The sequence below is a fragment of the Morone saxatilis genome, unplaced genomic scaffold (assembly GCF_004916995.1).
Source record: "Morone saxatilis isolate NCDOM2014 unplaced genomic scaffold, NCSU_SB_2.0 Contig24, whole genome shotgun sequence".
Taxonomy (NCBI): domain Eukaryota; kingdom Metazoa; phylum Chordata; class Actinopteri; family Moronidae; genus Morone; species Morone saxatilis.
Genome location: NW_023339807.1, coordinates 17,554,376 through 17,567,320, shown reverse-complemented (window position 1 = coordinate 17,567,320; position 12,945 = coordinate 17,554,376). Strand labels below are relative to the sequence as shown.

At 45.3% G+C, this 12,945-nt stretch overlaps 1 protein-coding gene across 1 annotated transcript in view; it reads left to right on the top strand.

The window, feature by feature from the left end:
- The window catches only part of si:ch73-22o12.1 (nectin-2), a gene marked incomplete at its 5' end in the record, with an annotated part of 16,556 nt that extends 3,885 nt beyond the window's left edge, over positions 1-12,671 (top strand). The window contains 3 exon segments of the mRNA XM_035672631.1: positions 136-253; positions 926-1,074; positions 8,488-12,671. Coding sequence (XP_035528524.1) covers positions 136-253; positions 926-1,074; positions 8,488-9,074 — 854 coding nt within the window.
- Between the last annotated feature and the right edge of the window lie 274 nt (positions 12,672-12,945).

Here is a 12,945-nt window from a genome sequence, read left to right as displayed (position 1 = left end):
CACACACACACACACAGCACTTATTATTCCATGAATTCCTTTGCTGTTCACACTCTAACATGATTGGGGTGATTAATTGAGCTCATTGCTATTTTTTGTCTCCTCCTTTCTGCCATTCATCTTTCCCTCCCACAGATGCCCCTCAGGTGACAATAGTAGGTTATGACAATAATTGGTACTTGGGTCGTACAAATGTGGTGCTCACCTGCCAGGCTACCGGAAACCCTGTTCCACTCTCCGTCCAGTGGAAGACGTGAGTATCAGCATATCCAGCTTTTTTTTTTTTGTCTTATCTCTTGCTCTGTCTCTTCTTCTCAACGCCTCTTGCTTTCTCTTTCTCTTATCGCTCTTTCTCTTATTTTCCCATCCTTACCCTTCAGTCCGAGGTCTACATAGCTGTAATCAGCGCTTTTATTATTGCCACGACAGTCCTGTGCTCTGATTATGGAGATAGCCGTATAATTTCTCATAATGGACTCTGTAACTCGAGATGTAACCCTCACATAATGAGAAACACAATATGACTCCCTCACTCCCTTTTTCCGTATTATAAGCTATTAACATAACTGTGACAAAATTTGAAGAAAAAAAAAAACTTCTGGAACTTTAAAATGGGAGAGATGAGATTTTGGGCCTGGATCCAGCAGTTTTGATTTTCCTCCTGTCCCCATCGTATTTTCCTCCACTGTGTGATAATGGATTGCCTTTTGAGGAAGGGGGAAACTGATTGGTTTTGCACTGCCCATCAAGATTAGTGGAATTTGATGACATTGCACAATACAGCACATTTCTGTAAATGCACATCTGTCTCAGCACTCTCATTGTGCCCAAAGTCAAACAAACCGCAATTCTCTTCTTTTTTTCATTTCTTTTTGGCCTCCTCCTTTTTCTTCTTTCTCATACCAATATGCTCATATCCCTGCAGTATGTCAGGAGAGATGCCAGACACGGTGCTCATCACAGGCAAGGAGCTAAAGGTCCTGAAGGTTGATGACGCCGTCAACACCACTTTTGTCTGTGAGGTCAAGAACCGCATTGGGATCGGCAGGGACCAAGTCACAGCCCTGGTCAGAGGTGAGTTGAAAGACACAAACAAGCACACACCTCAACGCATGCACACACAAAAAGTATGAACACACAACATGTGCACAAATGTTCCTCAAGATGTAGGTCAGATGACATTTAAAAACATACTTTAACCTGTTTGGAGAGCAGCGTTCATTTTGTTCTCTTCTTTGTGAAATGATAAATTGCCAATTGGCATTAGAATTGTTCACAAATCCACCCATCTGCTGCTCTAAGTAGGTAAAAACCGAAACCAACTTGTGTAAAGTGTAATTTGCACAAGTTCAAAATGTCCTAAAACAGATAAATTGTGCACCTTAAATACATCAGTAAAGCAGTGAACATTTCAGAAGTGAAATAAAGAAAAACACATTTGTGGCTCGCTTGGGTCTCGTTCATCATCTAAACCTGGCTTATATATGAAAACATTTATATCCTCTGAACTGATGAACTGGAACCAAGTGCACTTTCATCACACATGCTACACATTTTCTGGTATACTATGCTCTCATGTCTTCCCCAGGGATACACCTTGTTCTGCCTCACATGTCTCATGAACACACACATACACACACATTCTCTGTGCTGAGGATTGTCTTGGGTGTGTAGTGTAGGGCTAGAGGTTCCAGCTGCTCTGTCCGCATCGTGTATGTATGCGTGTGACTGCTTTAGACAGTGTGTGCGTATGTTCAAGCATTTGTGTGCTTTTGAGTTAAACTTTTCATGCTTTCCTTTCTGTGACCTATTAAGAATGCATGTCACTTTTTCTGTTTCCCTTTGCATGCGCTCAATAACACTGTATTATGAAAGTGTCCATGCCTCCGCTGTACCGAAGGTCTGTCTATCTGCTGTGTATATCACGTGGCACTACAAAGCTGTTTTTCACAAGGTCTTTAGTGGTAGTTCACATTGTGCATGGTGCGCATAGACAAGATGGTCCTTCTCGCTGATATTTTTCCTTTTCTTTTCTTTTCCTAAAATGAGAGAGCAGTCCGCCCCCCCTTAAGTCATGATCACAAAAGCGACTGCATAGCTTCTCAGCAGTACCCTTGGCCATCAGTAATGACAGGAGAGACTAAAGCAAAGCAAATGAGCAGTGTTCATTAGAGTCAGTGTCTTGAAGATAAGGCTGCAATCACTAAAAGTGATATATTTGACTCACAGCGACACTGTTGACTTTGAAAGTGGATTTCAGTGTTGCCATGGGTATAGCTGAGGCTAGACTTGCACTGATAAACTGTGTGCGTGTTTGCTGGTTCATATTGCCAGTTCATATACACATCTGTCTGTGTGCTATATAGCTTGTTATACTGACTAAAATCTAAAAATCTAAAAACCTTAAAACATCCAGAATGGTACCAGTTATGATGTAAAAGCGTCCATCCTTCCTTTCCCGTCTGTTACTCCAATAGTTTTAGCTGCACCCCTTAACAGAGTACACTCCTGCATTTTACCTCATACAAAATACATCCCCCTTCACTCTTCTGCCGTATGCCTGCACTTTACCGGAAGTTTTTCCTGCTGACATGGGGGTAAACCTAGCCCGTAATGGGGGAAAAAAGTGCATTTCTCTAGTGACTACATTTTAAGACCAACCCAGCTACTTCATGCCCTCATTTCTTTCTTTTTCTTGCTCAGTCTCCCTACTTGTTTCATTCTTTTTTTTCTTTCTTTCTCGCTCAACCCCCCATCTTTCTTGAAGTCCCTTGGCTCCTTATGGTGCCACAGCATGCGTCACCACTCCTCTGGGGCCATTCTGTACTGCTGCATAGTAGTGTAACTGCCTTCTGTAGCACAAAGGATGTCACCGTCTCCTGCTGTGTATTACAAGCAACAAGCAAGGAAGATACAAAGATCCAGGGAGCAGAGGGAGGAAGATGGAGGCTGCTTTTAGACTAAAAAGCCAGAAAACGTGCACCAGGATAAATCAGTGCCAGCATGCAATCCTCACACTAAGAGAGGGAGAGAGCAAAGCCATGAGGGACGGAGGGAGAGATGCTGACGGCATTTAAAACTCCCATGGGAATCTTGTGCCACTGCATCCTATCTCCACTGCTATTGGCCTCCACTATCTCTCAGCATAGCGTGTGTGTCTGTCTGTTTCCAAGCCTCTCAGAGCGGATCAGTCACCCTTTGCTGCTTCAGCTCCTGGCTGCTTCTCTCCTCATTCCACCATCCGTTCTCTTTTATCCTACATTTCCACTCCGATTCTTCATCCCACTTTCTCCTTTTTTTTCTCTCCCCCCCCCCCCCCCTTCCTCTCACCTTCATTTTTCTTTCGGGTCTCTCTGGTCTCTTCCAGTGTTGAAACTCCCACAGTTCCCTTGTCCTGTCATCTCCCCCCTCTATCTCGTCTTGTTCTCTCATGGGCCGACCACCTCCTCCCTCCTTCCCACTCCTCTCTTACTCACTGGCAGAAGAGGTGGAGGAGGATAAGATGTGAGCTAAATTTGCCGGCAGTTAAGAGGTGACTGAGGCAACCAGCAAGTGTAAAAATGAAGGAGGTTTTTTTGTAGAAGGCAGAGAGATGGCAAGAAGTGAAAGATTGAGTCAGTATTGTTTGAAGTGAAATGAAAAAGTTGAAATGGAGCGATAGCAATATGTGGAGTGACTCCAGATGGGGATGCAATGCAGACCTGTGGAGGCTAATGTGAATGCATGTAGACAAACAGGGCTAAGAGGGGCCGACAGGCGTGAAATGGCCAGCACCTGCTACATAGCAGGTCCCCCACTCCTCTCTACCCCACAGCTGCATGACACACACACAAATCTACACACTAGTCTGTGTGGGTGTTTGTCTGTGTCCTCTGCCCTGAGTCTTGTCCTGTGCTCCTGGAGGCAGCGAAAGGGATGGATGTCCTCTCTTCTCCTTGCCTCTCCTCCTCTCATCTTCGATCCTGCTGCTTAGTCACACACGCAAACGTATCCTACCCTGTTCTCCCCTCCTCTTTTCTTTCGATTTATCTCTCCCCTCGCTATCTCTTTCGCTGCAGTTTGCTCTTTTCATTGCATCTCTCATCCTCTCAGTTAGCATATGCTCTCTCCTCATCCGCCTTATCTCTCTCAGGTTGTCTTTCAGCCTCCGCAAGTCTGGCGCTGATCTCCCTGCTCAGAGAGGAGACTCCTGCCCCCAGCATTCTCTCTCTCTCCTGCTCATAACCTTGCTATCTCCCTCTCTCTCAAAAGCTTAACTCTTAAATACCAGTAGCTCTTCCTTAATCACAGCTTAGTAGTCTCCATCCCTCCATCCATCCCTCCATTCCAGTCTCCTCTCTCGGGGGTTCTTGTGTAGCTAACCCAGATTCCCTCCATCTTCCGTCTTGTTTTTTTCCCCCCTTCGTTCCTTACAGGGGTGGCTCAGCTGAACCTCAAAAAGTAAAATGTCCCCAAGTGAATCTTCCACATTGTCCGAGGGGCTCTTCAGTTCAACGGAAAAGAGATTTTCTCTCAATTCGGTGCATTCTTCCCATTTTCAGACTCATCTGAGGAGACAGTTCAAGGGCAAGGGGCTTGGCCATTTTCCTCCATTGGGTTTGGGTGTGTGTGAGTGTGTCTGCCTGTATCTGTCTGCGTCTGTCAGTGTGTGTCTCCGGCCATGCGAAAAACAGCCAGAGAACAGGTCTGATGGAGCCAAGTCTCCCTGCAGCCTGCAACTGGCCCCCTGCCCACCCCTCATTAGCGCACGCACACACACACACTCATGCATGCACGTACACACAAAGCTCTGTTCAATAAGTTAACATGCTGACAGAGAATACTACTATAGCTATGCTCTAGGTGCAGCCCAGCCCGGCTCAGCATCAGATCACTGATGACCATAATGGGGTGTGTGTGTGTGTGTGTGTGTGTGTGTGTGTGAGTGTGAGACCATGCATGTTTTTTGGGAGGCTGCAGTAGACGTTACTTCTGCTCCATCTCCCTCATTATTTGCGGTCACTTGGAGCTTACCGTCGTGCTGGACGTGACTTCATAAGAAGCATGCTGTTTTTTGGCTTCAACTGTATGGTGTGGGATGTGTGTTTTGTGGGGTGGGGGTGCAGTACTGTAGTATATGTATGTTTGTTTTCTATTTTTTTTTATATCCCCTTGTTATCCACACAGCATGCATATTGTAATTTTTATGCTGGTTCATCCAACAGCATGTGTTTATAAGATGTCCTCTCCTCACCCACTTACATAGATTCCACTGGTGCTTTGTTAGGATGTGTCTTGGTCTGTTTTGGTTCTGTTCTGGGAGCCTGGGGTGGCTCCTTTACATCTATCTCTTGAATCTTTCAAGTGTTGTCTCCAGAAGGCTAGAATAAAACATGAATTATCAGCCACAAAAGGATTTACAAGCATAGACTTTGAGACACTTGTGAACTTACTTGAGCGACGCATTAAAAATAATTGGATGAGTGGAATTTAGGGTGAATTTGCATTTAAATTTTAGTGTAATTCCCTTTGATGTGACAGCAATGTGAGGCAGCATCCGGCCCCGAGTTTGCACAGAGATTGTCGCCACGTTGCATGTGCTGAAGCTCCACAGAGCCCAAGGTGATAATGCATTTCTTGTGTTCCTGTTACAAGTGGACACTGAGGGCTAGCTCTCACTCTCATGTGTGTGAACAGCAATGTTTAGCACTGCTCGGGGGAGAATATGAGGGGAAAGAGACTGTGTGTGTTTAGAGAGGCTAGTGGGAGAGAAATTGAAAGAAAGGAAGAGAAAATATACCCACAAGAAATTATGAATTTTTTCCCCTAGGCATATGTTGAAAGTGAAGCACAGAGGAGAAGGGCAAAAAGAAAAGTAACACATGACAGAAATACAAACGTAAACTGGAGAGATGGCAGGGAAAATGGATTTAGAGGAGACTGAAAAGAGTGTATGCAAGAGACAGCTGGTGAAGTGGTGGCAGAGATGGAGAAAGGGGTAGTGGAGGGGAGGCAGAAATAAAGGGAAAGAGAAGAGCACAGGTGTAGACAGCAGTAGACTTCCATTTTCTCTCTTGACAAGCATCAGTGTTACAAGAGTAATTCTGTCAGCTCTCTGTACACTTAACAAGAGGGGCCGGCTCCTGTTGGATTTCAAATGGGAATGACAATAAGAATCGGGCTGATTCGCTACTTTCAAATTTAGGCAGGGATTTCAACAGCAGCGTCTACTGGTTAATCCTCTGCAGCAGCCGGTGAAAGTGCAGAGAGTGGAAAGGAAAGCTAGAGCAACGGAGAGGATGTTCAGCTTAACTAAGGATTCTTGATCACTTTCAACAAGGGACTAAAATTAAAAATTCATTTGCTTAATGCGTCTTGTTTGGTTTTATTGTTGTAGCTCATGTGCTCAAACCTGAAGGAAGCAGGAACACTGATGGATAATAAACAGCCTTTATTCCATAGGATGTGCCTTCTTCAGGGATTGAGAGAGTAACATGAAAGCATTTTGTTTATTGCTTCTGAAGCATTCAAATGTACAGAAATTATCTAAATGGAATGAATAAGTACATTAAATAAGAATAAAAAAAATACATGCAATCATACAAAATACATCATAAGCCCAATTCTTGAATGCTTTAAACTGTATAAATTCAGGCATTTATTGTCCCTTTCTCTAATCCATCCATCATAACAAAGTGCTCCTCCTTCCTATAGAAGTTATTGTACATGTCCTTGTAAAATAATCTGTCATTTTTAGTCAGTAAGAGCTTCATAGTACAGAATGCAAACAGCGTGGGTGAATTTCACCCTTAACTCCGGCAGTGTTAGCGGCAGACTCCCTGCCGACTGAGTTATAGATGATGACCACATGGGGAAAACGGTCACAGGGACTGTGGGGAGTTGTCATACTCCCAGAAAGCACTTAGAGCCCTGAACTCATGGCCTATGCAAAGCAATAACACTGTCATGGTTCTCCTAGAGGCTTTACTCACTAGTAGTGTCTTAACAAGTCCGGGTATTAAACCTCAATATTTTTTGAGCACAGACTGAAATGTGTCCATGGCACCAAGTACTGAAAGCTAGCATTTTAGGCTGTATGTTATTTTTAGCTTTTTAACTTCTGTGTGGCTGCAAATGTAACATTCATTTCAATAGGCTAATTTTGATAAATAGAAGAAAAAGGCTAGAACAGTATTGTTTTGGTATTAGTGACACTGGTACAGAAACTTTATGTACATTATTTCCTCTGTAAATTTACAACAATACCCAGCCTTAATCTTAACCGGTGGTTTCCTTCTCAACAAAAGCAGTTGTATCTGTTGCTGTTGAAATACCTGCTTTAAAATATTGTACTAATATCACTGCAGAGGGATGTCGAGGGAGTGGGAAATGCGAGTTCAGAGAACGAGGACTGTATGGCTGACAAATCATATGGGACGTCTTCACAACCCTGATTTAGACACCACTACTTTTCTCTTGGGTTTTAATACACAAACAGAAGTACTGTGTATTGGATGCCGGAGCCCTAGTTTTTACTTATACCCTCCTTAGCCACACTGCACTCTAAGAAAATCTTTGTTTAATTTAAAATTCACTTAAAATGGCTTCTTCTCGTGTGTGTAACATGGCAGTCGTGACTAAATTCGTAGCGATGGAGTTAAAATGGACACTCGTGTAGGACCGACATGCACTCAAGCAGTGCCTGTGGTTTACAGAAGCGGAGAGGGTTGCCAATCTGTCCCCCTGCTCCACGTTCATGGCTTCCAGGAAGAGTTGTCATTCCGCTGTCTCACTTTGTCACTCACTCACTCTGCTGCCCCTTCCTCCTCCTCCTCCTCTCCTCCTCTCCTCCTCCTCCTCTCTTTCCCTCCTCCTCCTCCCTCCTCCTTCCTCCTCATCTAATATTTCAGCCTCCAACGTCGCTCCAATCCGTCAAGTCCCCTCCTCCTCTGCATGGCCTCCACCTGTTCTACCACACACACATGCCATTCCCCGCTCCTTCAGAAAGTGTGTGTATGTGTCTTGCAATTAACCCCCCCACCCCCATCCTTTACCTAGCTTTGTGATTTGTGGTAGGCCTTGGACAGACCCTGGCCATTGAAGGGCAACACAGGGGGAAATGTGGCTGCAACGTTGTTGTGGCGTGGCTGTGGGAATGGGGACAGGAGCAGCTCAGAGGGAGAGGAGGAAATGTCAGTGTAGGAAGAGGCTCAGCACACACACAGACACACACTTGACTGTACTGACACCTCAGCACTCTTACACACTTCACTGAGTACAGTTCAGACCAGCACCACTGACATCATCCAACTCCTACCTTTTTTCTGTGTTCCTCCCTTCCTTTTTCTTTTTCCTTGATCTTTACCTTCTCTTTCTTCTGCTTTTTGTGCTGTCCCTATTTTCACCGTCACCCTCTCTTCATGTTTCACACTGTTCTCTTTTTTCCCCTTTCTCAACCATATTCCTTTCTTCCTTTTTCTCCCTCCCTGCCTCTTCTCCCTCCTGCAGAGCCCTCAGTGAACCCATCCAATGCCGGCGTGGTGGCGGGAGCTGTGATTGGCTCCCTGCTGGCCCTCCTTTTGGTCGCTGCTCTCATCGCCGTGCTTGTCACCCGTAGCCGCAGGCAACAGCAGGGTTACCGTGCCAATGGCGGCAGTGACATGAAGACACGCATATTTGGCGGTGGCAAGAAGGCCAGCAAGAACGGCACAGGTGGAAGCACAGGCAGCGGCGGCGTGGGGGGCGGTAACAACAATGGCCCCATCTACGTTTACAATGAGACCTCATCCCACCAGGGCCTTGGAGAGAAAAACAACCACCACCAGCCGCTCACCATGGGGGGCCGGCCTGAAGTTGTCACCACTACACCCACTGCCCAAGATATCCTGCTAAGCAATGAATTAGATGATGCAGAAAGGAGGAAGTTTGATGAGCTGGAGGAGGAGGAGCGGTATGACCACTTCACTGGAGGGGCCCCCATCCTTCAGCTTCGCCCACCGCATGACCAGGATGATATTATTGGCGATTACTTGGATGATGACATGGAGTCCCAGCGGGATGGCTCTGTCATCTCCCGGACTGCTGTTTACGTATAGAGGAGATGGAGAGGAAAGGAGGAGGAGAAAAAGGAAGGAATGGAGGATTCCTCCCGAGGATTTTGTGGCACCAGGGTCTTGTCCCTGTCTGATAGAGAAGAGAAAATAATACCACTTTTATTTTTGAAAATTGATTTTAAATATAGCCTATTATTAATCACAGTGCAGCCCCAGAATGGACTGAATGAACAAGAGGGTTTGGTGGAATATTCTGAAAGAAGCGTTGCTGTTATCTGGTCCCTAAGAACTGAAAATCAAACAGAAAAGAAACAACCTGTCTCCCACTGCTTCTGCTCATGCTATCACTATCACTGGGACCTTGACAAGGACTCTTGACAGACAGACTAAAAGACAAGAAACTGTGTATGTGGGAGTAGGATAATGGAATCATGACACAAGTTTGGCTTTAGAGAAGGCAACTCACTTGCATTCACTCTTGTCATCACCAAAACAGTAGAAGGGTAAGAGGTTGTCAAGCAGTTTCGTGTCACCTGCTATTACCAGTCCTCCCGTGGGAAACCTTCTGTTTTGGTAATGCGTTGTGCTATGACAGCTGGGTAGTTAGCAGCTAGTGATGGCTTGGGGAGGAAAAGTGGCGGGTATAAATAGTAACCAACAGGTGATTTAGAGAAGAGAACTATGTATGTTCTTGTGTCTATTTCTGCTCTCTCTGCCTTCCTCTCAAAAGTAAAAAGAAAAACCTCTCTGCAAACTATCAGCAACCATAGACACTCTTGAATTTACAAAATTTAAAAAGAACATTAGGTCCTTTTGTGCTGCACAAATACAAGAGCAGCTGAATTTAACAAAGTAAGTTTGCAGAGAGTTTGAACTTAAGTTCTTAACAAAGTATTCACATGCAAACTTTTGTACTGTGCCTGGAGGTAAGAGACGGTAAACAAGAGATGAGGGAATGAGGTGTAGCCAATCTGACAGGGTCAAGGGATGGAGAGAGGGATGCAGGAGGCGGGAGGACTAGAGAGGAGCACGTCTCTTCTTTTCTCTTCCTCCTCATCCCCGTCTCTTCAGAGTGCTCCTGACAGGAGGAGCTTGATTGGTAATGAGCCGTGAAGTCGCTCGCTTAGCCGGGACCAACAGATTGCCACCACTTATCGTTTATGACGTGGCAATTCCTCCCCCTCCTACGTCTATCTCTCCATCACCCCTCCGTCTCTCCTTCTCTCTCTTCATCCCTCACTCCCAGTGTTTATGGGGAGTTTATGATTTATCCGGGGCAGTGTTGAGGTCAGGGCCACAGAGAGCAGGGGAGTATTTTACTGCTCCTGATGTGTCAAACGCCCCACTTACTCTATTCCAGTCCAGTCCAGCCCAGCCCGGCCTGCCCTGCCCTGCCAGGACTGACTAATTCACCTGGGGTGGCCACATTCACTCCACTGCATGGACGCTTCTCCTCCCATACTTTAGTAAATGGCCGGATATAACAGAACCCCACCTCCATAGCATGGCCGCATTAGGTTAGATAGATTTTCAATAAGATCATCTAATATTTCTTTCCATTAGCGGATGTTGTTAAATGTAGTGGATTGATCGGGAGACATAAAAGGTTGGCGAAGCTATGGGAGTCATATTGACTAACAGGCAACAAGCAGTGAAACAGCCCTTTATGATGCAGCTTTAGCAGGGCTGATTGTCTCCTGACTGTTAATTTATCCTTCTAACGAGCCACTGGAGGCCTGCTCAGGCAAATATTACTCGTGGCTACTGTGCACTGCTGTCTTTGAGACTCAGTGTGTGTGTATTTTCATGCGTCACTGTATCTATGTAGCCACTGGATGACTGTGATGGACAATCTTGGAGAGAAGCCCTAATTTAGCTCCTCTAATCATGCTTTTCCTGGCCTTCTAAAGAACTCCCCTTTGACCCAACGGGAATCTGGTGAGTGCGGCTTTCGATGACTGTACTGACCTCTTGTAGGGCCCAGCGAATATCTGGGTTGCAGTTCGCTGCAGGTCATGAGGTCAAATGCAGGGTGACCCATTGCCAAGGGCAAGGATGACTGTCTTTGCCTGCATTTCTTATCATAGCTGCTTTTAACCTTTAACTATAGATGTGAGAAACACTCACATACAGTACAAGCATGTATATAGGGTAAGACAGTCCTTGTTTGCCATAGTGAGGGCTTTTGACCTTCAGAGAGGCGGAGAGATGCAGGATGCAGATGACCGAAACCAAGACGGCTTTCAGTGTAGTGAGCACCGTCTAGCATATTGTAAGCCAGTGTGTTCAATAGGATTATCGTCTAATGGCCTTAGCTTATACATAAATGGAACTCCTGTCAACCTGGGGTACAGTAAATTTACTGAACACAGCTGATTTGTCACAACCACTCAAAATAAAAATGTATTACTTATTTTTGCACTTGTGTGTGTGTCACCGCTACAAAGAGAAATATGAGTGTAATACTTGGTCTTTGGGGTAAAAATAGCGATAAGGGACAAAACTGTTGTATGTACATTTTGGTGTGAGGTATCTGTGTACTATATATATGTAAGCATCTTTATTTTTCTTGTGAAAATGTTGATATTTATGAAAATGTAAATATCAGATCGATGGAGCCAGTATTGCCAGTGTTGTGGAAGTAAAGTGGAAGGCGTTCTGGGTAGGCTAAGCTTAAAGTTCAAATGTCTCAGAGGGCATTCAGAATGTAATTTTTAATCTAACGAATACCTCGGTGGTTCGGGTGTCACAACATACTGAACTGACTGAGCTGAGTTTACCTAAAGCCTAAGAGTCGATTTGTATTGGCTTGGAAAATTAAATTTTTGTTTTTAATTCAAGTTAGCGTTCCATGCATTTCCACATAATAAGCACACAATATTTTTTTGCACAATTTGCTTCTTCTGCTCCTTGACAGACACCCTGCACAATGCAAAAATACCCACAATACTCATAATTTATCAGGTAGACCGTAACCACACAAGCGCGTTGCGTCTGAGTCAGCTCTGTCTGTGTGTGTGTGTGTAGTTGAGTGTCGGTGTGTATTTTCGTGCTGCTTAGGGCTTTGGGACATCTCTCACTGCCATTGGGGCTGTAACCTGAGTAGCCACCCTTTGTCACCATGGAAAACTGGCAAACTGAAGATATTATTGTGCATTTTGAAGACACTCGCGCACACATACTGTACATATACATACGCAGAATGCAGAGAAACATTCGCCCACACACAAACACCCCTCAGTCACTCTCATTATGCTCACTCCCACAGCCAAACTGTGCAGAAGACACCTCATACCTGACAACTCTGCCATCTCCTGACATAAGCCCACACAAATGTGCTCGCATAGCTGCACACAAACACACACACACACACCCTTACACACACGAAAACACTTCTTTTTCCTCTTCTTGCTCAGTGGCTCTGTCAGGACATATACCGTGTCCTGTTACTGTGGAAAGAGCCGCAGCATGATGTGTCCCCTGCTCCACTGCTTTCTATTCCCCAAATAGTCCAACCCGTTCCCGAATCAATGACCATGTAGAACAGAGACAAGTACACATTCAGGGACACACACCTTTCACCCAGTGTCAGAGAATCGGGCTTTTTAGGAAACAGTTTGTCCGTTCCGCTCATGTTGCACACGGCACACGGAAATTATAGGCTTTCATAAAAATGCCACTGTGCTGACCTCCTCCTCCCTCCTCCAGATCCCTTCGAATGGCTTTTAGAGAGTCACAACTTCCTACTCATCTCCAAAATGTTGTTTTTCGACTTCCTCACTTCAGCCACCTCCCGCCACCGCCACCGCCTCCACAGAACATGCACACACCGTTGCCACCACTAGAGCGCCAAGTAAGGGGTTGTCAGACAAAATGCTTTTAGAAAAATCCGACGATCCTGGCCCCGGGGTCT